General features: G+C 49.9%; 1 protein-coding gene across 3 annotated transcripts in view; it reads left to right on the top strand.

The window, feature by feature from the left end:
- Positions 1-26,508, top strand: part of TMOD1 (tropomodulin 1) — a 73,825-nt gene that overhangs the window by 30,596 nt on the left and 16,721 nt on the right. For all 3 annotated transcript variants that reach the window (XM_073346053.1, XM_073346054.1, XM_073346056.1), the window contains exons 4-5: positions 10,867-10,986; positions 22,032-22,121. In XM_073346053.1, the coding sequence (XP_073202154.1) occupies positions 10,867-10,986; positions 22,032-22,121 (210 nt within the window). The remainder of the gene's footprint in view (positions 1-10,866; positions 10,987-22,031; positions 22,122-26,508) is intronic.

Raw genomic sequence — 26,508 nt, 5'->3', positions numbered from 1 at the left:
GAGAAGACCACTTGCACCTCAAACTCCTTTATCCTTCTTCCCAGAGCCACGTAGTCTGCAGTGATCCACTCAAGGTCATTCTTGGCAGTATCATTGGTGCCCACGTGGAGAAGCAGGAAGGGGTAGTGATCCGAGTGATGAGTCTCGGCAGTCTCTCCGTCACATCATCAATCCTAGCTCCTGGCAAGCAGCAGACTTCTCGGTTTTCCCGGTCGGGGTGGCAGATAGATGACTCAGTCCCTCTGAGGAGAGAGTCCCCGACCACCACCACTTGCCTCCTTCTCTTGGGAGCGGTGGTCGTGGAACCCCCAACCCTAGGACAGTGCATCTCATGCCTTCCAACCGGCGGAGTCTCCTTCTTTTCCCTTCCCTCAGATGTATCATCTGGTCCACTCTCCGCATTAGTACCTGTGGAGAGAACATGAAAATGGTTACTTACCTGTATCTGCCCTGCTGGTACCTGGACGCTCCCCTTTTTTCTTCTGGAGGTCACATGCTGCCAAATTTCTTCACCATCCTTCTGTCCCCAATGTGCAGCCTGCTCTGAATCTTCAGAACCTTGTGCCCGTAGAAACCTATCCTGACATCCGTCCAGGAGATCTTCAGTTTCTCTTATGCAACTCAGGGTTGATACCTGTTGCTCCAGACCTTGAACCTTCTCTTCCAGTATGGAGACCAGCTTGCACTTTGTACAGACAAAGTCGCATCTGTCCTGTGGAAGAAAGACAAACATGGCACATCCAGTGCAGGTCACAACAGCTGAACACCCCCCATCCATATTACCTTCCTTCTACGAGCTTCCCCAGGAGTTGTAGTAACTACTCAGAGAATCCGGCAAGATGTAAGCCTCAGTGGGCTCTCCCCAGGCAAACTCCTTTTGTTAGCTGCTCTGCTGTTCGCTGCCGAGCTGGTTCGCAACTGACTGGCTTTTTATGCAGTCAGGCCCACTTAAGGCTCACCTGGAACAAAGCACACCCAGTTCCTGCCCTTTTCAAACAACCAATCAAGCACACAGTCACACTGTCCTCACAGCAAACACTCAGATACTCACCAACACAGCCTCCTTAACGCAGCCCTTAGCGTACCTCCTCTCAGGCAGATCCCAGGCAAACTCCTTTTGTTAGCTGCTCTGCTGTTTGCTGCTCAGCTGGTTCGCAACTAATAAACTAAGAGGGAATATCATGATAAATGTCTCCACAATGGGATTTATTCACCTGCGGAATAAGCCCCCAAAGGACAAGTCGGAAGGCCTTTCACTTGGCATGTTTAGCCCTGGGCTGCCCGAGCACCAGTTAATACTCCCACACCAAACCTCCCTCAGGAACAGCACTCTGGTTCATTTCCTAGCAATGCATTCGCTAAAACCCAGAAATCACCAGCTAGCTCAGTAGCCATGTCCACACACGCCTTCTCCAGCATGTCTTCCCTCCCAGCACCCAGCCTCCTCAGAAAATGCCCTTTCAGAGCCATCTGGCAGCCAGCCACTGTGTACTCAATGCCCAACCTTGGCTTGATATCAGCTGTGAATTACAGAGACCCACGCACTGGCAGAGCCTAGAACTGGGGTACTTGTAGAAGGAGCAGTAAGATGCTGGGGTTAGTGGGATGTGGGGAGTAGGGCTGTACTGAGGGGTTATGGGTAGGGCAGCAAGGCTATGTGGGCATTACAGAAGAAAGAGAACAGGGTTTCTGGTTAGTGGGCACGGGTAGGGGAAGTGGTGGAGAGCAGCATTCCTCAGCTGACCTTTAGGAAGCTCATTGGAGCTCAGCTCCTCTGTGGCTGCATGTCCCCCCTCCCCTGCCCCATAACCTCACTGAACATCCCCTCTGCCCCGGCCCAGTCCCATTCTGCCCATACTCCCCCATGGAAAACCCTGCTCAGTCCCACTTCCAGCTTCCATCTGACCTGAGGGGGGGCAGAGAAGAGCTGGCTCTGATGAATTCCCTGTGGCTTCTCAGCATGCAGCTCTTCTCTGGTCTCCCTCCAAACCATGCCCCCCTCCAGCAGAAGCCCCTTTCAGCTCCCACCACTCCCTCCCCACAGCATCTAGTCAGTGGGCATGTCTGTGAGAATGCAGCTCTGGGGTTGGGGTTTGGCTGGGCAGGGCTGGTGGAGCTGAGCTTTCCCCTACGCTGGGTCTGAAAGCTGCCCTATTCCTGTGCTCTGGCATTGATCTGTGCGCATCAGAGGACTCGGGGCTCTTTCCTCTGCCATAGTCAGTACATCTTTAGTGAAAAAATATCATGGAAAATGCTGTTATCCTTGGCAGAGGTATGATGATAAATGGAAAGACTAAATTCAGTGCTCACGGTGTAAAATGCTTTAAATATCAAGTCACAGCACAACCTTAACTAGCCAACATGCCTCCATAAGACAATAGGGTTCAGAGTAGCAGCCGTGTTAGTCTGTATCCACAAAAAGGACAGGAGGACTTGTGGCACCTTAGAGACGAACCAATTTATTTGAGCATGAGCATCCGATGAAGTGAGCTGTAGCTGACGAAAGCTCATGCTCAAATAAATTGGTTCGTCTCTAAGGTGCCACAAGTCCTCCTTTGCTTAAGACAATAGGGAACGCTATTACAGTGGTGCAGGATGAAAGTGTTATAGGCATTTAGCATCTCCAGAGTCTGAGGTATTAGGAATTATAAGTCCTTCCAATTGTCTTTACAGCAAGTTAAACTATTTATAACACTCTGGGGAGGTAGATATGTATTTATATTACATTTAGACACAGAGATGTTAAGTGACGTGCCCAAGTTGACAGAGCCAGGAATAGACCCAAAAGTTGCATGCATGTGCTGGACAATCGTGGCTTTAGTTCCCGGGAGCAGATGGCAGATGAAATTCAATGTTGATAAGTGTGAAATTATGCACATCGGGAAACATAATCCCAACTCTACATACAGAGTGACGGGGTCTAAATTGGCTGTTACCACTCAAGAGAGATCTCGGAGTCATTGTGGAGAGTTCTCTGAAAACACCCACTCCGTGTGCAGTCACAATCAAAAAAGCGAACAGAATGTTGGGAACCATTAGGAAGGGCTAGATATTGAGCCAGTAAATATCATGTTGTCTTTATATAAATCCATGGGACGCTCACACCTGCAAATCTGGTTGCCTCATCTCCGAAAAGATCTATTGGAATTGGAAAAGGTTCAGAAAAGGGCACCAAAAATGTTCACGGCTATGGAACGGCTTCTGGATGAGGAGAGATTAAAAAGACTGGACTTTTCACCTTGGAAAAGAGACAGTGGGGGTGGGGGGAATGACAGTCTATAAAATGGTGACTGGTGTGGAGAAAGTGAATAAGGAGGTATTATTTACCCCTTCACATAGCACAATAACCAGTGTTACCCAGGGATGCTGGAACAATTTGTATAGGAGGGGTGCTGAGAGCCACTGAACCAAACTGTAAACCCTGCATACGAATGGAAACCACTTCAAACCAGAGGGTGTGGCAGCATCCACAGCACCCCTAGTTCCAGCACCTATGGGGTCACCAAATGAAATTCATAGGTAGCAGGTTTAAAAGAAACAAAAGGAAGTGTTTCTTCGTACAACAGACAGTCAATCTGTGGAACTCCTTGCCACAGGATGTTGTGAAGGCCAAAATTATAACAGGGTACAAAAACTAACTAGATAAGTTCATGGAGTATAGGTCTATCAATGGCTATTAGCCAGGAAGGGCAGGGATGTAACCCCATGTTCTGAGAGTGTCCCTAGCCCGTGACTGCCAGAAGCTGGGAATGGGTGACAGGGGATGGATCACTTGATGCTGACCTGTTCTGTTCATTCCCTCTGGGGTGCCTGGCATTGGCCACTGTCAGAAGACAGGATACCGGGCTAGATGGACCTTTGTTCTGACCCAATATGGCTGTTCTTATGTCCAATCACTAGACATGCTCCCTTCCCATGGTACCGAAAAGGATACTAGCAACAGACGCTGAAAAGCTAGTGTTGTTCCAGACAAGTTTAAATTGATCCAAGAATTGTGTGTGTGTGTGTACACTACCTTATCTTTAGAGCTGTGCAGAGGACAGAAATTCCATTTTGAGAAGGATTGAGATTGGAACAAACCTGAAATTTCTGAAGTTCTATGCAAAGGAAAATTCCTAAACAAATTTGTTTCCTGTCAGTCAAAACATTTTGTTTCTATTTTGACTTTTTAAATTTTATATTATAGTACAAAATAAACAACAAAAAAATTGGAAATGAGATGTTTTGACACTGTCAGAACACTTTCCTCCCTGGCTTTCTTCGAAAATGAAATTCTGGCAAAAATTATTTGATTTTGTGAGAGAAGGTGTGTGAGATAATATCTTTTGTTGGAACAACTTCTGCTGGTGAGAGAGACAAAACTTTTGGCTTACACGGAGTTCTTCTTGAAATCTGGGAAATGTACTCAAGAAGTTGCAGCTAAATTCGAGGTGAAACGGAAGTTGGTCCAATAAAAGATATTACCTCACCCCCTCCTTTCCCCTCCCCATCTTGTGAGGTATAGCTCATATCCTGGGACCAACATGGCGACAACAACGCTGCATATGTCATTTTGAGTGTGGTAGAACTGCATATTCTGACAGAATGTTATCCCATCGACATTTCTCCGACCAGCTGTAATTTTCTTGTGAAATAAGAGTACCGTGCATTGTTGCTAAGACTAAGATGATGTAATTGAAATCACAGAAGTCGCGGAATCCATGACTTCTGTGACCTCCGTGACATTTTCCACTTCAGTCTCGGTGTGGAGGGCTGGAGCTGTCAGCTGGCAGAGGCCCTGAAGCTCTGAGCTGCCATGAGCAGAGGGGCCCCCAACAGCTCCCAGCCACCATGGTCTGGACCGGGTCCAAGCTGCCATGGGTGAGGGTGGGGCCCCTGCAGCTTCTAGACACCATGGGGGGACCAGGAGCTCCCAGCCACTGTGAGCTACGGGCGACCCAGGGCTCCCAGCTGCAGCCGCGGCAAGGGCTGGACTCCCCGCTCCTTTCCCCTTCTGCAGCGGGGCTGGGGCTCAGGCCCATTTTGTCCCTGTTATTTGTAATAAAAATCAGGGACAGGTCAAGCGCTTCCATGAATTTTTTTTTTATTGCCCGTGACCTGTCTGTGACTTTTACTAAAAATAACCGTGACAAAATCTTAGCCTTGGTTCTTGCTGATGCACACGCATGTTACAACGCTGGTCAGGAATCAGACTTCTATGGATGCAGCGATGCAGGTTTAATTCTATGTATCGACTCAGAGCTGAGATTGTCAGTCACTCCAGGCCTTCCAGCCATTTCAATCGGAAATGCCCCTAGACCAAACGAAGTGCCGTTACGGGAACAGGCCTGACACTTTATTTTTGCCAGAGCGGCGACAGGGCACAGGGAAACTCCTTCCCCTTGCCTCGGCGTAATCACACTCGGAATGGAAAGTGAAAACGGGCCGTTGGATGCAGGGCCATGCATAGTGCCTTGTGGCTTTCCATTTCATCTTGAGAGACAGCACCAGGCAGCTGCTTCTTTGTGCAGGCTAAATATAGCCCCGTTCAGGCGGGGTGCTGCTTCTTAACAGCTGTGGCATGCAGTCTTTGTTCTCCTTGTCAGTGACTGTGTCCCTGCTGACGCTGCAGTCAGACCCAGGACAGAAATAGTGCCGAGTGACATTCCACGCGGAGAGCCCCGGGCCTGCTATCTCCTTTGCCAGGCCCGTTTCCCGGACGAGTCCTGGTTCCCTGTGTGCTGTGCGTGACTTCTCCCCTTGCACTACCCCTCCCTGCAGCAGCATTCTGGAAGCGCGCCCCTTTGTCTTCTCGGTTGACACGAGCTGTCTAATGCTGCAAGCAAGGCTCCTCCGGGGCGACTGACCCTTCTGGCCAGTGAGAGAAGTCACTGATCTCCCCATGCAGTGCGGGGCGGGGGACGATCTCCCCTCTGGTGCAGGGCTGGCCTCTGGACTCCTGCTCTCACTGCTCAGGGGGACAGACTGGGGGCTCTCTCGCTGGTAAGAGCGACAACCTCCCGACGGGCCCAGCTTCCCCAGCAGCATAGGTGCTGGAACTCGGGGTGATGGGGGGCTGCTGCACCCCTTGGCTTGAGGCGGTTTCCATCATATGCAGGGTTTACAGTTTGGTTCAATGGCTCTCCCCACCCCCACGATACACCCTGCTCCAGCCCCCCTGCACAGCAGGCCTGTAGCCAGACAGGACGCGGGGAGCCCTCCCTCAGGAAATGCTGAGATGTTCCCCTCCGCGCCGAAAACTCAGGCACTGCACTGCTGCCCTCCTCCCCACACAGACCCATTGGGCGCCTGGCCGCCGCTCTGGTCAGGGTGCTGCGAACGCCAGGGTCTCACTCCCCCTGCCAGCAGGGTGGGCAGCCCTGGCGCCCCATTGCCCTGGCGTAGGAGGAGGGACAGCCCTGGGGTGGGTGGTGGGAAGCGTTAGGATGGCGGAACTGACAAGGGAGGTGGTGGGCAGCCGATGGGGAGGCTGCACCTCCCTGGAGCCACAGGCCTGCCCCTGAAGATAGGGATGGCAGAGGAGTCTGGGGCAGAGGCGCCAACTTTTCAAGTTCCTGGGGGTGCTCGACCCCTGCTCTGCCCCAGGTCCTGCCACCACACCACCCCTACCCCCAAGCCCTCACCCAACCCCACCTCTTCCTGCCCCCGTGGCATGGGAGTTCATCATTACAGTAGCACCTAGAGATCCCCACCATGATCAGGGCCCCCTTGAGTTAAGCACTGTACAGACATAGTCTGAGATTATTCCTGCCCCAAAGAGCTTGCAGTCTAATGGAGCAAAGGTGGGAGGGGAAACTGAGATGCAGAAAGGGGAGTCCCTACCAACTGGCCCTCCAGGGGATTTAAGGGGACCTGGAGCAATGGGTGGTTGGGGGCCTGGAGCATGGGGTCATCATGGGACTGTGCGTGAGGCAGCAGGAAGCTCAAGGGTTGCAATGGGAGAGCGCTCTCTGCCTATATCACCAAGCTGTCACCTGGTGAGCCAAGATGACCTGACCATCACAGGGGGGGAAACAAGCAAGAGGGGGAAACAAAGAACAAAGCCAGCGAATTCACAGGAATAGTTCTTCAAGGGGGTCAGTGCTCTGTTTATCATCTACACCCGAAAGTGTCTCGTTCCTTTTCCCCAGAGATTTCTGACCTCTACAGCAAGTCCTTGGTTTCCTGGGGAAAGCCTGAGCTGGTGCCCTGCCCTCCCCAAACACAGGGCCTGCTCCATGGGTGTTCGGCTCTAGGCAAGCTCCTTTCTGTCCTGCATACGGCTTCAGGATTCCAGAGCAGGGGTTTTCAACTGTTTTTCATTTGCAGACCCCTTGGAAAATTTCAGATGGAGGCACAGACCCTTTGGAAATCTATTGTCTATAAATAGAGTTGAATGCTGTTCAATCTAATTATTTCACAGCCCCCTTAGATATAGTCCGTGGACCTCAGGTTGAGACCACTGTTCCAGAGCACTGTCGTGTCGTTCTCTCTCCTCCCTTGCAGTGAGCTGGGGCTGCCCCACCACGCCACAGGGGGCCCTACAAAGCTAAGATACATCATAGCTACAGAGTCACTGTGGGTAAATGTCATGCGAGTATGACAGTAATTTCATCTCTACAAATGGAAATAAAGCACACTAAAGCCGAGGTGTTCAAACTGTGGGGCCCCCAGATAGGGTTCCCTCCTGGCCGGGATTTGATCGGCCTGGTTTTTTTTGTGGCTTTACCAGTTGCCAGAAAAATAATTTAATCTGCTGGGTTTTTTACGTGGGTGTAAAGATTTGCATTATTCTCCCAATACACGGAGACGGGGAAGGATTGTGTGTCCAGCGAAGGCCGCTGCAGTGTTCGGTACCGCAGGTTGAGTGACGACAGCTCAGAACTGTTGAGAACAGGGCAGCTGCCCGCCCCCGCCGCACAGCCCGGGCCTGGGGGAGAGGGCTTGAGCCACGGGAGAGTGAGGAGCCGACGATGTTCTCAACCCCCTCTGTCTGGGGGCTTTCGCCAGGTCCTGTCCGTGGCTGTGGTTGCCTTCTGGTTGGAAGCTGGAGATTGCCTCGTGGAGGGGGGCGGGTTGCTGGATTTTTGCCTACCCCTAGAGGGTGCAGAGGAATGTTGAGGGAGGCGAGCCTTGCCGGGCGGCTCAGGTTTCAGCCCCAGGCGGTGGGGTTTAGGCTTAGGCTTCGGGTTCTAGGGAGGCATTGGGGGGGGGGGGCACTGCTTAATTTCTGCCTTGGGCCCCAGCAAGTCTAACCGGGCTGTGGGCCTGCTTCTCCAGGCCCAGACCCCTCCCATGCCCAGCAGCCTCTGAGAGGATGGCTTAATGGAGTGCCCCATGTGACAGGTCACTCTGTCGCAGCCTGGCTCTCCTGCAGTGCGGCCACTGCCCTGTGTGCTGATGGGTGCTAGAGGAAATCCAGTTGGCTCTGCTGACTTGTGCACTCCCCATCACTCTCACTGCTGCTTTGCTCCTGCTTTTCCTTCCACCGAGTTCAGCCTGCAGCTTCAAACAGCAGTGATTTGCTCACAGTCTGTGCAAGCTGTGTTGCTCACCAGGTGTCTGCACGTGTTTGGAAGCTGCACGTATTTGATGCTGCATTTGGAGTTTGAGCAAATGTTGTTAGAAAAGGCCACACAGGATAAGACCCATTTATTTCTCCTGGGTCCCTGATCGGCTAAGTCTACCCCTATGTGGCGAGAGAGGCCATTTCAGTTGGCTTCCCAGAGAACGGTTCTGTTCTAGTCGAGCTCTCTGATCAGATGGCAAATCAGAGCAAACAAACATTTTCTCCCTGCCCCGTCTTCCTGCCATCAGCTGGTGAAAGGCAGCTGTGCTGGTGGTCAGCTCCCTCCGGCAGGCCTGTGGCTACAGTTATTACAGCCTGGTTAGAGCTTGTCCAGGAAAATGGTTCCTGACTCCAAGCAGTTGGGCAGGAAGCTTCCCCAGTGCCTCGAGGAAGAAGAATGATCTCTATCGCCAGGACTCAGGACCGGCGCTGGACTTCCCACCCTGCCAGGGTGCAAAGCCTATGGCTGCCTCTGACCCTGGGCAAGTCACCTCAACTTTCTGAGGCTCTGCAGCCACTTGGGTGAGGTAGAGGGAGACATGTGGCAAGGGGACATTCAGGAAAGTCTGTAAAGTGCTTTGAGATTTTTGGATGGCAGCTGCTATAGACCCATAATGATTAGTGTTCTGCACTAGCTGGGCTCAGGCTCCCTGCTGCGCAGACTGTCCCTGGGTACCTACCCCCACATCCCCTCTTTGGGACCACTGTCTTTCCTGACAGTCTGCACACCTTCCCTGCCTCTCTGTTGTCCATAGGTGTTTCCTCATCTCTGCGGTCTTCACTCAGACGCTTCCTCAGACTCCAGTTTCTCTCTCTCTACGACTTTGGTATCCCCTGCACCGCCAGACTCTAGAGTACACTGGTGCCCTGTTAATCTGCAGGGTAAGACTTGCCCCTCCTGGTGCCATTTCCCCTGACAGTGCACATCTGCTCCCACATTCTGTGGCTTCTCTCCCTCTCTCTGCAGTACTGTTACCCATGCCCCCTGATTTGCCGTCACTACCTCCGCCCTCCTCTCTCCCCTCCTTTCTCCCACAATTATTTAGAGAACTGTGCCTGTGAATGTGTGTGGTTGCTCTTTCCTGTCTGTTTCCCAGCTAGATAGTTGGTGAAAAGACAGTGCTCAGACCCAGATTAGGTCTAGAGGAGGCTTTGGGTTTGGATTAGACAGTCCAAGTCCTTGTGAATTGGTTTTCTGAGATTTTTGGTCCCAAGTGGTGGAAATCTCATGAGATCAGTGTTTCTCACCAGACTTCTCCTGCCTTGGAACTAATCCAGATTGAATATGAAAAACTCAAACTCAGAACCACAGGGGTTGGTTTGGATCTGGGCTTTCTAGTCTGAACCATCAACAACCACCACTCCAGAAACCTGGGGAGGGAGCTTAGAGTTCCAGTTAAGACCTGTCTTTACTCCTATGTAAACCACGGTGATATTTTCCATGGTATGGTCAGTGGTCGCAGTGAGCCTGCAATCCCCTGACTGTGTGTGAACCCAAACTTGGCCTGGGGTTCACAGTAACATGGGAGAACTGGGTTACTGGGTTACCCAAGCCCTTTTGAACTTGAGGCCTCTCCTTCCCTAGGTTGCACATGAGCGGAGGTCTCTTGGAGAGATGCTGTGGTGCTATGTTTCCAAGGTCAGTGGAAGGGCAGGACCTGCCTCTGGAACTTGCTCCCCCAACTGCCCTTCAGATCACAGCTTGAGCCAGCTCCAGATCAGGCTGCTAGGCTCTTGGCAAAATGTTGTTTTCTGTTTTTCTATTGTGCATTTGCTGTGGTCTGTCCTGGTCTGGTTAGCTGAATGCCTTCAGCCAGGCCTATTTCTGTGAAGGGCAGGACACGTATGAGCTCCAGGCACTGTGTGTTTTTGATAAATGTTGTTCAGTTTGTAGGTACTGTTGTTATACAGAGGCCAGTAAATATATAAAATTCCCTGGCCTGAGAAGTCAGGCAAGTCACTTCTGACCCAGAGAGTTGCAGGAGCCCATTTAGAATAAATCTGAGATAGATTTGTAGAGCTCTGGAGTCTGGGCTACATTCTGCTTGCCTGTGACTTCCTAATTCTGGTTAGGGTTTCTTTGCTCACTGCTCTAGGATCCATAACTCATCCTCCAGGTAAAGCTAGTCAGAGGGCAGAACGCACTCCATGCAGAGGGTCAGCAGCAGGACTAAGCACCGTATACGTCCTTCTGCACTGCAGGGAATTTCACCGAGAATTCTTTGGAAGTGAATCTGTGCACCAAGTAAATCTGACTCAGTGATCGCTAAACAGGAGCCAGCAGCTGGACTGCCATTGACATCACTTTGTATTTATAGGGAAAGTCTGGGTCCCCAAGCAGAAGCCAATCGACCCTGTTTTGGAAAGAGTAACACTGGAACCAGAGCTGGAGGAAGCCCTGGCTAACGCATCTGATGCAGAACTCTGCGACATTGCTGGTAAGATCCAGTTCCAGTTGGGAGGGTCTTACAGACCTGTCTGTTGTTACTCCTCCTCGTTTGTGGTGTGAAACAGGTTACTGCCTTCTTCACAAACGCTGCTTTCTGCTTTTTATTTTAATGTTGTTGCTTAAGATTTGGTTACAAAGTCTACCCTGCACTGGTAAAGGGTTTGGTAGGATTTACTCAGTGACTACAAAGGAATTATAGAATAAAGTCTGCCTATCTGTCTTTTCCAAACCAGAGGCCAGACTGATCTATGGGTGGGGAGGGTGTTAAAGTATCTACTCAAAAAAAGAGGAAATATTTTCTGCTTTTTCTTCTTTCTCTTTCTGAGTCTCTGCATTTATTGTCAATACTCACAGCTTCTGCACATGAAAGCTCATCCCATGCGAGTGTGTCCTTTGAATGAAGCACATGGAACCTAGTCTGACTCTTGTCCATTATGGGTTTGGTTTGTTCGGGCAACCTATCTGAGAGTTGGTGGATTAGAGCAGGAGAAGGGAGGGGGCCAGTTTCTAAAGGGACCCTTTCTGTGTGCTGGAAAGGTTTTGTTTCATTGCAATTCTTTCTGATAGTCAAATTTTGCTATGTTAGCTTCAGAAAAGGGTGAATCCGAATGTAGGAGTGTTGCCCCCCCGTAGCACGTCGCGACTCACTGGTGCGGCGTCTCCTGCTGGTCGTCCTAGGAATTAGCGCTCCAGCCTCCGGAGCACCCTCTGCAGGCCAGTGTCCCGCTTGCGTCAGGTCCCCGTGTCCCTCCCGGACCCCGGTGTCCCTGCCCTCGGGGTTCTGCCCTCTGCAGTACCCCCGCAGTCCCTGGGTCTCCCCGCCCTGGGGAACCCCCACCCTCTATCCCCACCTTGCCTCAGCGGCTACTGCCAGGCTTCATCTGGCCCCTGCACACTGGGGCAGACTGCAGTCTGTACCACTCATCATGGGCAAGGAGGGTTTGGACCTGCTGCCTTTGCCTAACCTTGGGCTGCCCCTCTGCAACCCCAGTACCTGCTTTAGGCCTTCAGCAAGGCCTGCAGGCTGGGGGTTTTCCAGCCTGGAGCCCCCCAGCTCCTCTGGCCTTTCCCCAGCCCTGCTTTACTCTAGGTACCCTGGTGAGCTCCCAAGCAGCCAGGCCCGTCTCTCTCCACAGCTAGAGAGAGACTGCCTGAGCCCCTGGCTCACAGCCTTTTCTAAGGCCAGCTGTGGCCTGATTGGGGCTTGGCCCCTGCTGTAACTGCCTTCCCCATCAGCCTATCCTTTGGCTCCCCTGGAACATCCCTTTCCCAGGGCTGTTTTGACCCCTTCAGGGCTGGAGCGGGTGCCCACCCTGCTACACCCTCTATCTAGCAAACTAGGATTTGCTGGGGAATGTCAAGAAGATCAAAAGGTGGCTTTATTACAGTGTGTGTACCAGATACTAAAGGGCTATTTCATTTAGCAGAGAAAGGCATGACAATTACCCATGGCTGAAAGTTAAAGCAAGACAAATTCAGATTAGAAATAGGCACAAATTTGTAACAGTAGGATGATCTCCTTTCATATGCATTGCAAGTCGATCTCTACTTGTTTGGCCATCTAATGGCTGCATCATCCAGGGTAGTCAGGAGTTACAGCCCACCCACCAGTCTTCTGAGTTCTCCTCCACCACGTTGACCGTTTTCATTGCTGCCCCATAGTCACACTGGGCAGATGGGGCTAACCCAAGTTTCTGCATGGTGGCAGCCACTTTGGCCATTCCAGTCACCAGCCAATTAAGCCTAGTCCAGGATCTGCGTCCCAGGTTGCAAACATGTGGATGTACGCAAGGGCTTCTGAAATTCATTGGCATGCCAGTTTCTCTAGCCCAAAGTTGCTGCGACACTACGAGGACGCAGCCGTCAGCCCTGGCATGCGGCTGTTCATCCGAGATGGCGCCAGACCAGCAGTGCAGTGGTCGTGCATGAACCAGGGCCACAAAAGGATGTTGCCAAGTCACTCAGGGCAAGTCAGCAGCAACTGCGGGTGTTGGTGTTTTCTTCTGGAGGTGGGTGGATCTTGTGGGAAGTGCATATTGCTCATTTGCACCTACTGGAACCGTTGTCAGCCTAGTGTGCAGCAGGCTGCACGTTATTCCGTGGGAGCAAATACCCCTGCCAGGGCCGAGGTTCGTAAAACATTTGCCTCTGCTCCCCAGTAGGTTCCTGCTCGCGTCTGTATCACAGCAGTGCTGGAGGTGATCGTTTCCTTCACGTGTTCCAGGGGCCACTTTGGTAGAGTGTGGCCCAGCTTGGCTCCTAAGGAAATGACAACTGTCTGGAAAGGGAGAGGATGACCCTCAACACAGATTGTCAGGGGTTGATTGGTCGGGATCCTTCAGCTGGAAGGTTGTGGCCCCTGTCTTAGACGTACTTACCTTTGTCAGTGGAGACTTACATTATGTGGCCAGAGCATTCATGTCCTGGCTGAGTGACCCTTTGCTATCATGTGCATCGTCACCCACATCAGCAAGACAGATGTCATCTGCACATATGTACTTATCGGCCTTACTTCTGGGTAGGTCGTAAGTATGTATGTTGAAGAGGAGAGCAGCTAGTCTGCTACAGAGCTGCCTAAACCAGCTGACTTTGTCTCCAGTTCGTAGGCGCCGACTTCCTCTCTACCCGGGGAGTGCTTGACCCCCCCCCCACACACACACAGCTTTTCTGCAGCGTTCAGGAGGCGCTGGGAGGGGGGGAGAGGAGTTGATCGGCAGGGCCGCCGACGGGCAGGAAGCACTGGGGGAACTGGGGAGCTTGGCTGCCAGTGGGTGCTAAGAACCCGCTAATTTTTTTTCATGGGTGCTCAAGCCCTAGAGCACCCACAGAGTCAGCGCCTATGCTCCAGCTAGCAAGATGAAGCTCTGATTTGGTATCATTTTCATGATAAACCACATCATGGGCTTACAGGGAACAGTCTGCAACAACTTAGTGGTCAGCCCCACATGCCAGACGGTATCACCTGCAGCTGACGGAGCCTCCAGAACAGCACCAGCTTTCTTGCTCTTCTCAAAGGCATCTTCAGTGTCTTCTGTTAAGTGACAGGTTTCAGAGGAGCAGCCGTGTTAGTCTATTCGCAGAAAGAAAAGGAGTACTTGTGGCACCTTAGAGACTAACCCATTTATTTGAGCATGAGCTTTCCTGAGCTACAGCTCACTTCCACTGAATGCATCCGATGAAGTGAGCTGTAGCTCACGAAAGCTTATGCTCAAATAAATTGGTTAGTCTCTAAGGTGCCACAAGTCCTCCTTTTCTATTAAGTGAGTGACTTGGTTTTGGGTATAACGTCCTCGTCTGAAGTCAGCCTGAACAAAGGGACAACCACTGAGGATGATGCCCAGGGGAGTGATGGATTCTCCATCTCTTGGTCCTCAGATCATGGCTGGATGCCTTTCTGGAAGACCTGCTTTCCCCCTTCTCACCATGCATCATAGCCAGTAGCTGCTGTGCTTCTAGCTGAAGAGCACAGGTGTGCTGGAGGTAGCAGGTTGCAGGATTTCTTTTGGAATTTCTCAGCAGTAGAGTCTTTGTTTTTGCTCAGACGGCACAAAGGGAGCAGAGACCAGCCACAAGTCCCCAGTGCGCACCCAACAGCTCTTCTGCAGCCCTGCTTGCAGGTGGAGAGTGAGTGCTGAGCTGCAGCTGACCCCATCTGGCAGGTGGTTCCCTGGGGACCATTACCAGATGGCATAGTGTAAATCAGCCCCTAGGCTCCTCCAAATTGTGCCAGGGATGGCCCAGATCTGGCTAGAGCAGGGGTAGGCAACCTCTGGCACACCTGCCAAAGGTGGCACATGAGCTGATTTTCAGCACCGGTCCTGGGGGCTCTGCATTTTAATTTAATTTTAAATGAAGCTTCTTAAACATTTTAAAAACCTTATTTACTTTACGTACAACAATAGTTTAGTTATATATTGTAGACTTATAGAAAGAGACCTTCTAAAAACGTTAAATGTATGCCTGGCACGCGAAACCTTCAATTAGAGGGAATAAATGAAGACTCGGCACGCCACTTCTGAAAGGCTGCCGACCCCTGAGCTAGAGACTCGGGAAACAAGCATCAAGCGCCCAGGCAGGCTGCCTGTAGTGGAATGCTAAACTGTATGATATGTTCAGCCACTAGGTGGCACTGTGTGCAACAGCCGGTGCATCCGATGAAGTGAGCTGTAGCTCGCAAAAGCTCATGCTCTAATAAATGGGTTAGTCTCTAAGGTGCCACAACTACTCCTTTTCTTTTTGCGAATACAGACTAACGCGGCTGTTACTCTGAAACCCATCTTATTTTAGCTAACCTCAGCCATACACCTGTCTCAGTCCTCGTCCTCAAAGGACACCGGCCCAACACCTTCAAAGGACAAGCCTGGGAGCTTAAAGTCATAACTCTCTGGACACTAAAATCACGGTCTTCATAAAGATGCTGGATTTATGGTTTATTACCACAATCTGTAGCCCATTAACCCCCCTTTTTTGTCCTATGGCTGCAGGGGTGTTAATAGGCCACTCTACCTTGACCGGTCCTGTAGAATATGTGCTAACTACTTATGCTAAACAATCTATTCCACCTGGCATTTAGCTGTGATGCTCCGTGTATGTTTCCCAGACCTGAAGAAGAGCTCTGTGTAGCTCGAAAGCTTGGCTCTTTCCCCGACAAAAGTTGGTTCAGTAAAAGATGTTACCTCACTCACCTTGTCTCGCTAATATCCAGGGATCAACTCGGCTACAACGACACTGCAAGCAACAGTGGAAGTTATTTGTTGATTGTCTGTTAAAACAATTCCACCTACTACATGGCCTGGGGAATGCCATGGCACATTAGGGTCACGTCTGCTTGATGCCCTATTAGATCTTTGTGGTGGATGACAGTAAATTCAGTCTCTATTTTAAGTTCTCCGTGACCCATCATATGTGAGATAATTAATATAAATGTTTGTGGGGGACCATTTTTTCTTAACAATAGAAATGAAGAATTAAAAAGACTAACTGACTTTTTTAGTAGTTTTAGTGCTCAGTCTTCATTCTCAAGAAACCATGGATATGTGCCCCTGAGAGATAAAGAATTTACTCGGTTGGTTTTATGGCAGCCACAGCCATGGCTGAAGAGACCCACTCGAGAGAGACAATCTCTCTCTGCCGCATCTGTCACATTTAAAAGTGGTATTTCAATCCTTTGGACTCTGCCTTCTGCAAGCTCTTTTCTCCTCTGCTAAGCTGGACTGCTTCCTCTCGTAACTCTGGAGATCCCTGTTAAGCCCTTGTTTCCAAAGGCTGCAGTCCTGAGTGTGATCTTCCCAGGTGTCTACATCCATGTCCATTTCTTTGAGGCCTCGCTTGCACATATCCTTGAAATGCAATTTTGGGTGTCCTTTGGGTCTTTTTCCAGATGCCAGTTTGAGGGTGTCCTTTGGGATGCGCCCATCATTCCTTTGGCACACATGCCCAAGCCAGCAGAGGCGTCTCTGTTGGAGGAGTGTTTGCATGCTGGGTATTGCTGGCCCATTTGAGCACCTCAGTGTTGGTGACTCTGTCCCTCCAGGAGATTCCAAAGATTTGACGAAGGCAACGCACATGAAAGCTGTTGAGCCTCTTTTCCTGGTGAGAGTATCAGATCCCTGTCTCGCTCCCGTACAAAAGTGTGCTGATAACACGTGCACAGTACACGCAGATCTTTGTGTGTTCTGTCAGTTTGTTGTTTTGCCAGACCCTCTTGTTCAGTCTAGACATTGTTGTGGTAGCTTTTCCAATATGTATGTTGAATTCTGTTTCACATGCAAGGTTGACTGTGATAGTGGACCCCAGGTATGTGAACTTGTTCACCACTTCAAGTTCTTAGTTGTTGTTCTTGATGGAGGGTGCTTCCTCAACTCCTTGGGATGTTAGGTTTGTCTTTTTTAGGCTTCTAGTAAGGCCGAAGTCTTGGCAGGCGTTGGAAAAACTGTCCATGAGGTTTTGGAGATGGGCTTCTGTGTGGGTTGCCACTGTTGCATCGTCAGCAAAGAGAAGGTGTTGGATGAGGGCCTCCCAAGTCTTGGTTTTAGATCTGAGTCTTGCAAGATTGAACAGCTTTTCATCAGCTCTTGTGTGCAAGTAGATTCCCTCTGTTGAGGAACCAAAAGCTTGTTTTAGTAGCAGGGAGGAGAAGATCCCAAACAGACTTGGGGCACGGCCTTGCTTAACTCCGCTACGAATCTGGAAAGCCTCAGAGACTGAGCCGCCATATTGGACTGTGCTGTACATGTTTTCATGGAAGGATCAAATCATGCTTAAGAGCTTGGGGGAACATCCAATCTTTTCTAGAAGTGTGAATAGTCCACTTCTACTGATAGGGTCAAAAGCCTTTGTGAGATTGGTGAAGGCTATGGAGAGAGGCTTCTTTTGTTCTCTGCATTTCTCTTGTAGTTGTCTCAGCGAGAAGATCATGTCAAGAGTAGACCTTTCAGCTCTGAAGCCGCACTGTGATTCAGCACAGATTTCTCTGCCAGGGCCGGCTCTAGGTTTTTTGCCTCCCCAAGCAAAAAACAAAAAAAACCTCCGAGAGCGCAACTGCCGAAGCAAAAAAAAACCAAAAACCCCACCCCACCCGGAATGCCCCCCCCTGGAATTATGCCGCCCCAAGCACATGCTTGGTTTGCTGGTGCGTAGAGCCGGTCCTGCTGTCTGCAAGGGTCTGAATGCTGTTCAGGCCAGCTCGGGCAAAGGCTTGTCCCATAGTACTAAGAAGGGAAATGCCACGATAGTTGTTACAGTTGCTCCAGTGACCCTTGTTTTTAGAGAGATGTTGATGGTGATGTTGGTGTCTCTCATTTCTTGTGGTACTTCGCCTTCTTTCCAGCACAGGCAGAGCAGCTCATGGAGCTGTTGCAACAGGACGGGTTTCCACATTTGATGACCTCTGACAGCATGCAGTCTTTTCCAGGGCCATCTATGGCAAGGCTGAGCTCCTCAACTGTTGGTCCATTACAGGTAGGCTTTCGATGGCATTGATGGCTACGTCTGGAACAATATTTTCACAAGAGTAAAGCTCACAGTCGTGTTCTACCCAGCGACCCAGCTGCTTGGTGCGGTTGTTGATTGTTTCCCATGTTGTTGATTTCAGTAGGGCTGTCTTCTTTGAAGTTGGGTCCAAGGCTTTCTTGATCCCATCATACATATTTCTGATGCTGCTTGCAATCAGCTGCTACTTGGATGCTTTTGCATAAGTGCAGCCAATAGTCATTGGAGCACCACTGAGCAGTTTGTTCTACCTTGGTTCTTGCTGCTCTCAACACACAAAAGTTTTTATTTGGGCTTGTTTTTATTTGAGCGGTCACCCTGCTCCGGCCCTGAAGGGGTTCAAACTGCCCTGGGAAAGGGCTGCCCCAGGGAGCCAATAAGCTGGGCTGATTGGGGAAGCAGCCGCAGCTGGGGCCACTCCCCAATCAGGCCACAGCTGGCCCTATAAAAGGGCTATGAGCCAGGAGCTCAAGAGGACTCTCTCTAGCTTTGGAGAGAGAAGGACTGGCTGCCTGGGAGAAAAGGGTACCTGGAGTGGAGCAGGGCTGGGGAAAGGCCAGAGGAGCTGGGAAGCTCCAGCCTGGAGAGCCCCCAGGCTGCAGGCCACCTTGCAGCGGTGCAGCCCAGGGTTAGGCAAAGGCAGCAGGTCCAAACCCCCCTTGCCGATGATGAGTGGTTTACAGACTGCAGTCTGCCCCAGTGAGCGGGGGCTAGATGGTGACTGGCAGTAGCCGCTGAGGCAAGATGGGGATAGAGGGTGGGGGTTCCCCAGGAGGGGAGACCCAGGGACTGCGGGGGGTACTGCAGAGGGCAGAACCCTGAGGTAAGGAGCACCAGGGTCCGGGAGGGACACGGGGGCCTGAGGCAAGCGGGACACCGGCCTGCAGCGGGCGCTCCGGGGGCTGGAGCGCTAATTCCCAAGACGACCAGCAGGAGTCGTCACGTCGCTACGGGGCCTCTCTTGTAGTTGGTTTGGGCTGTGCGTTTGGCCTCTATGGCTGGTATCAATTCACTGGAATATGCATCAGACCAGTCGTTCGTCTTGCTTTCCTTCTTCCCAAAGACTGACAGAGCTGTGTCGTAGATTGTGTTCTTCAGTTGCTCCCGCTTCAGGTGGATGCTTGTGGCTCCATCACTGAGTCCAGGACTTACTGTCATATGTTCTGGTAACTGCTGTGACTTTTCTTGGTCCGCTAAGGCAGCGGTTTTTAAACTTCTTTTCTGGCAACCCAGTTGAAGAAAATGGGCAGCCCAACAGAGGTGGGGATGAGGGGTTCGGGGTGTGGGAGGGCCTCAGGGCTGGGGCAGGAGATTGGGGTGCAGGAGGGGACTGGGGTCTGGGCTGGGTGTGTAGGCTTTGGGGTGGGGCCAGGGATGAGGGGTTTGGGGTGCCAGAAGGGGCTCTGGTTTTGGGGAGGCTCAGGGCTGGGGCAGAGGATTGGGACGCGGGCTTGGGGTGCAGGCTTACCTCCAGCCCAGTCAGCGGCACAGCTGGGGGGCAGCGTGCAGAGCCTCGTGCCCCTTCCCCCCCACGGGAGCCAGACCTGCTGCTGGTCGCTTGCAGGGCACAGCGCGGTGTCTGACTTAGCCGGGCAGCACCACCGATGGGACTTCTAACTTCCCAGTCGGCAGTGCTGACCAGAGCCGCTGTGACCAGCGCCTTCCATTCCACAGCCCAGTTCTGGGTCGTGACCCACCGTTTGAAAACCACTGTGCTAAGGTACCGATGTTAATACAAGGACGCCCTTTGACTTTAGATCTGTTTATTGTCTTTGGTTTAAGTCTGACCTTGCTGCAGTGAGCACTTTGATAACTGCGGGTAATGAGGACGCTGTTAAGGCTGGTACCCCTTGTGATGATAAGATCCAGTTGGCTCCAATGGCCAGATCTGGGATGTTTCCAAGACCCTTTGTGCTGTGGCTTTGTCTGGAAGAATGAGTTTGTTATACAGAGGTCTTAATAGGAACAAACTTTTAGCAGGCTCTGACCATTTCCATTCTTTTATCAGTTCCGTGTTGACCAAGACAGTTGGTCCATGCTTCATGATCAGCTCCCACCCTTGCGTTGAAGTCCCCTAGCAGGGAAACATATTCGTGCTTCGGAACCCTGCTGATGGTGGTGTTCAACTGGTCGTAGAACTGGTCCTTTGTTGGGGCGAATTCACTCTCAAGGTTGACTGGGCCCTCCGAGGTGAACAAGCGTGGGGCCAGAATTCTCTCTGATCCATTTGTAGGTGGCTCAGTCTTCCCCAGAAGTGAGTTCTTGATGGCAAATCCCACCCTATGCTCTTGCGTTTCTTCAGCGCTTTCCTCCTGCCTGAAAAATGGGTCCACGTTAGCAGACCTACAATTACTGGCATTTATTTGTCCCAGTAGGTTTTCACCAGGTAGGTCCCTAGCAAGAACCACCCTTCTCGCGACAGTCCCCGCACTCTGCAGCCAAAAAACCACATGGTCAGGGAAGCTCTGGCAATTTCTGCTTCTGGTGCCAGCCAGACCTGGGAAGAGCCATTTGTGAAAAAACTAAGAGAAAACAGCTGTTGGGACCTTGAAGGTCTGTTCTGTGTGAAGTTGAGAGGAATTTTTGTTCTTAGTTTATTTTATGGTTTGCCCATCCGTAATAAACATACGTTCCCACACATATCCCTGTGTGTACAAACAGGCATGTGACATTCTATATCGAACCACAGGAGAATGGAAAATTCATTGCTACAGGGCTTTCTCCAAAATGAATTTTCTGAGGGCAGCAGGATTTCTTTTTTAAAACGTTATGTTTGGTCGGTTGGCTCTGTGCTGCTTACTCTAGTAGGCGTTGGACTGCTGAGGTTCTGGAACATACATAGATTGAGGCTGGGTCTACACTTCAGCCGCTACCATGGCACAGTTGCAACATGTCAGTGTAGCCACTCACTGCGGCGACGGGTGGGGATCTGCCATCACCGCAGGTGATCTGTCTCCACGAGAGGCACTAGTTAGATCAACGGAAGAGTTCTTCCGTTGGCTTAGCGCTGTTTTACGCCAGGGTTAGGTCAGCTTAACTGCCTCGCTCAGTGGTATGGGTTTTCACACCCCAGAGCAACGTAGCTGGGTTGACTTAACTTAGTTTTTAGTGTAGGCCAGTCTCTTTCTCTCTCTCTCTCTGTATGTATTGTTTTAGAAAATTAGAGACTGAAATGCGTTTATTATCTGAAACTTGGCTGCTGTCTTCTTGCAGCATTTTAATTCTGTTTACAGTACTCATGTTTCTGTCTTCAACAAGTCACCATGGACCCCGGCACTGCTTTCAGGTTTTTGTGACCTGTTAAAGAGTGCAAAGCTCAAGTCAAAGCTGCCTTTAGTTTGTGTTGGGTATAAACAGAGTGCCTGTTGCCAAAGCACTTGGGATATATACACTGTTCTGTAGTTTACTGGATGAGAACATCTCATTCTGCCGCTGTGTGTGCCAGGTACAGTGTTGATGCTATTGTCTTTAACAAGTGTGGAGAGCCCCTCCCACCCAGGCTAGTGGCGGGTGGAAGGCACATGGTAAACTGCAGGATCAGGCTTGAGATTGGTAACTCCTCATGGCTGTTTCTATGTTTTGTGATATTTATTCCTCCTCTCACTTTTTTTTTTTTTTTTTTTTTGTTTGGCTCCAACCTAGACACTCCATTCAGCTTGATTATTGGGAAACTGTTCCCACATCTGTGCCTCCATTTAGTATCTTTTGGCATTAATGCACAGCCCAGACCCTTGCTGCCTGCAATGCATATACCTTTCCCTGCACAAATCGTGCTACCCTTTCGTAGAGAGAAAATGGCCATAGCTTCAGTGTGCTGTTGGTACCTGATGTCACTCAGCACAGTGGGACTCAAACTGCGGGCTCATGGGTGCCATCTTTCTAGCTTTTCTACATTCGCACAAAAGCAAATTTCTTACTGTGGAGGCCCACATTTTAGGTCACTTCTGGGAAGCTGTGTGCTCTCAAGGCTTTGCCAGAATCCATCTTTTCTCAGCATAAGGGGCTGCAATAACTTGGTTTTTTTTCCCTTTCTTTCTGATGTAGCCATCCTTGGCATGCATACATTGATGAGTAACCAGCAGTACTACGAGGCACTCGGGAGCACCACTATAGTTAACAAGGAAGGCCTGAACAGTAAGTATGTTTTACAGCTGTTCCGAAGTATTTGCTTGAAAGACTCAAAGCTGCTAGTGGGCTATTGACTGTGAATTATTTTTAATAATATTTTCTAACCTGATTTGTCTCATTATGTCAAATGCCCCTAAGAAGCCTGAACCAACACAGGGCCCTCTTATATTGCCAGAACTGTAAAAGTGTGAGATCTGGTGCATCTGGGATAGGCAAAGGTGAAAGCATGTGGCTTTCATTGCTCGATAGCCCCCCCGATGCTCACCTAATAGCATGGGACTGACCGTGACCGTACAGGAGATGATATGTTCTCTCTAGAGCTAGTCCGAGAATCAACATCTTTCTCACAAGGAATTTCAGACAAGTCCTTGGTTTGGAAGTTTTCAGCTGGAAGATTTCAGTTTTCCCATGGGAAGTTTTAAAACAAAAGGTTTGTTTTGACTTGGAATTTCAGTTAAATGTAATTTCATTTTCTTTAAACCAAAAAAACAAAGTGACATTTAAAAAAAAAAAAACGAAAATGTTTGTTTAGATATTTTCCTGTGGATAAAATGAAATTGTGGTTTTTTTGGCCGAGAAAGAACTTTTGGCATGAAAAATGTGGAACACCTTTAGTTCTGTGCTTGGAGTCCGAGCCTGTAACTGGCATGGGGGGAGAACGGTGGCCCCAGACCTCATTTCCAACAGACAGGCAGCAGAAAATAGCAGAATGCAGTCAGAGCAAATCCTAAAATGGCTGAAGCATGCAGGTTGTGACTTGTTTGACTCTCAGTACATATTGCTTCCCCCTTTCCCCACCCTTACTCTACTGTATCCACGTACTCTGGTCCACTACAGGGAAACCAGTGGGTCAGAACCTCCGCTGGTGTAAATCAGTGTGGTGCCACGGAAGTTTAATGGAGAGATGCTGATTTATAGCAGTTGAGGATCTGACCCCATATATGAATTGTAGAAATGTCATTGACTGAGGAACAAACTGGTGACATGCTAATATGTATTAGAATATGGCTTTGTCCGTAGCAACATTCTGATTGGCCTTTGTGATGACATCTGACCTGTCACATGCCAGCTACCAACAATGTTCACGTTGCAGCTGGGACCCCATTGTTAAAAAGAAATAAAAGGAAGATCCTCCCTCAACCCCAGTTAATATTTTTTAAAGGAAAAATACACAGGAAGATTCTTACTCTTTTTACCGTATTTCCCTTCCACCTGCATTTAAAAATCCTACAGGGAATTTCCTCAGAAAAGTATTACTCCTTCTTAGAGAAGTTGTCACTGTGGGACACTGTGCCCCATGGGAGGTGGGTGCCTGTCTGTGCACTCTTAACAGGGCAGCCCTTATGGCAGATCCACCCTTCACGTTTTTTCACCAGGACAAGGTGACTCCGTCCACATCCTCCTTTCCTGCCCAAGGACTCATCGGACTTTCACATAAACCAGGACGTTTCCAGACTAGCCCGGACTTCACGCTTCAAGGGAAGAAGCTAGTTTTCATGCGCCAGATGTGAGACGAGCCCTTGCATTCTACCTCAAGAGAATTAAGCCCTTCAGAGCGTCTCCTAAGCTCTTTGCCCTCTTTCAAAGAGGATGAAGGGAGCCCCTATTTCCACCCAAATATTATCAAAATGGGTCTTACAGTGCATTTTAGCACGTTACAAAGTTTCTCAGCTGTGCAGCCCCTGGCTAGGGTGACTGCCCATTCCACAAGGGCACAACCCACCACGATTGTCCATTACGGACACAGTCTGTGGACTGTGCGGCTCTTCACGCCTGCAGGGCCGATGCGGCCTTGGGTGTGGCGGCTCTTCACTAAGTACTAGATCCAGTAGCGTAGCCGGGGGTGGGGGGAGCGTGGGGAGTGGCCGCTCGGCGCCTTTTTAAATTTTTACTCACCCGGCGGCGCCCCGGCTCCTCGGCGGCAGGGGTCTTCACGCGCTCCAGCTCCTCGGCGGCGTTGCGGCGGCGGGGGCCTTCAGTGCCGCCGAGGACCCGGAGCGCCACCCGGTGAGTACAAGCGGGTGGCACCTTTGTTTATGTCAGCTGCCCCTGTTGGCTCCGCCACTGACTAGATCCGTCAGCTCAGCTTCACCCCCGTAGTGTGGGCACTGCTTGGGAATCACCTGGAGTGGAACACCCATAGAGACAACTGCTCGAAGAAGGAGGAGGTGTTACTTACTTGTACAGTGTGATCACGGCTTACGTTCTCATATAGTATTTCCTGGAGCCCCCCACCCCAGCATGCTATAAGAACTCCAGGGGGGTTGAAAACGTTTACCAGAGCACCATTCTGCACCGCTCCAGTGAATTTAAGCGCTGAGTGTGATCTCTGAGGATCACCAGGACCAGTAAGGGGTGTCTCAGCTTCTGCCTTGTGTCTTTCGGTGTTTTAATGTTAGGCTGCTCTGGCTCAGCCTTGACACCAGTCCCCAGCGTACTTGCATACGGTCCCACCCTGGCTCCCACCAGCCAAATCATGCCTTGCAGGGTGACCTCAACTGTCCTTCTGGTGCCAAGTATCCCCAAATCTGTGTACCCCAAGTTCTTAACTACCAGACATTTGGACTTTTCCCCTCTGGTTCCTCACCCCAAAGGAGTGTTCTCAGTTCATTCTCAGTTCTCAGTTCACTTTGGCACGGTTTGCACGACAGAGATCTGTTCAGGGTAAAAATAAACAAAAAGTTTATTTAACAGTGAAATCACAGACTCAGAGATGAAACGGCAAGGAAAGCAAACACGGACAGTATGTTTTTAAACCAAATAAACATAAAGTTGCAACCTCAGGCTTATGCTTTGGTATCAGACAAATAAGTTACCTATTTCCCCTGCACACTTTCCCAGCATGCCTCCTGTCACAGAGGAACTCCAGCATTGCCTGGAGAGTACCCCATTTAGACACTGGCCCTCAGTTTCTGGATGTCCTTCACTTCAAACCCTCTCTCTTGCAGACTGTGGTGATTCATGGTGGGGGAAATTCATGGGGGGCCATACTGGCTCAGACCAAAGGTCCATCTAACCCAGTGTCCTGTCTTCCAACCGTGGCCAATGCCAGGTGCTTTAGAGGGAAGGACCAGAACAGGGCAATTATCGAGTGATCCATCCTCTATCACCCATTCCCAGCTTCTGAGAAGGAGTACATAACACTTCCTTATTTACTTTCTCCACACCAGTCATGATTTTATAGACCTGAATCATATCCCCCACCCCCCTTAATCGTCTCTTTTCCAAGCTGAAAAGTCCCAGTCTTATTAAACTCTCCTCATATGGAAGCTGTTCCATACCCCTGATAACTTTTGTTGCCCTTTTCTGTACCTTTTCCAATTCCAATATATCTTTTTTGAGATGAGGCAACTAGATCTGCACGCAGTATTCAAGATGTTGGCGTTCCATGGATTCATATAGAGGCAATATGATATTTTCTGTCTTATTATCTATCTCTTCTTAATGATTCCCAACATTCTGTTCACTTTTTTGACTGCCGCTGCACATTGAATGGATGTTTTCAGAGAACTATCCACAATGACTCCAAGATCTCTTTCTTGTGTGGTAACAGCTAATTTAGATCCCATCATTTTATATGAATAGTTGGAATTATGTTTTCCAATGTGCATTACTTTGCATTTATCAACATTGAATTTCATCTGCTATTTTTGCCCAGTCATCCAGTTTTGTGAGATCCCTTTGTAACTCTTCACAGTCCGCTTGTGACTTAACTATCTTGAATAGTTTTGTATCATCTGCAAATTTTGCCACCTCACTCTTTACCCCTTTTCCCAGATCATTTATGAATATGTTGAATTGGACTGGTCCCAGTACGGACCCCTGGGGGACACCAGTATTTACCTCTCTCCATTCTGAAAACTGACCATTTATTCCCACCCTTTGTTTCCTATCTTTTAACCAGTTACTGATTCATGAAAGGGCCTTTCCTCTTAAGAGCCTTTGCTTAAGAGCCTTTGGTGGGGGATCTTGTCAAAGGCGTTCTGAAAATCTAGGTACACTATATCCACTGGATCCCCCTCGTCCACAAGCTTGTTGACCCCCTCAAAGAATTCTAGTAGATTGGTGAGGCATGATTTCCCTTTACAAAAACCATGTTGACTCTTTCCCAACAAATCATGTTCATCTATGTATCTGGCAATTTTGTTCTTTACTGTAGTTTCAACCAATTTTCCTGGTACTGAAGTGAGGATTACCAGCCTGTAATTGCCAGGATCACCTCTAGAGCCTTTTTTTAAAAATTGGCATCATATTAGCTACCCTCCAGTCATCTGGTACAGAAGCTGATTTAAATGATAGGTTACATACCATAATTGGTAGTTCTACATTTTCACATTTTGAGTTCCTTCAGAAATCTTGGGTGAATGCCACCTGGTCCTGGTGACTTCTTATT

The sequence above is a fragment of the Lepidochelys kempii genome, chromosome 5 (genome assembly GCF_965140285.1).
Source record: "Lepidochelys kempii isolate rLepKem1 chromosome 5, rLepKem1.hap1, whole genome shotgun sequence".
Lineage (NCBI taxonomy): Eukaryota > Metazoa > Chordata > Testudines > Cheloniidae > Lepidochelys > Lepidochelys kempii.
Note: the sequence above shows the minus strand (reverse complement) of the source record. Positions and strands in the feature narration are given on the sequence as shown.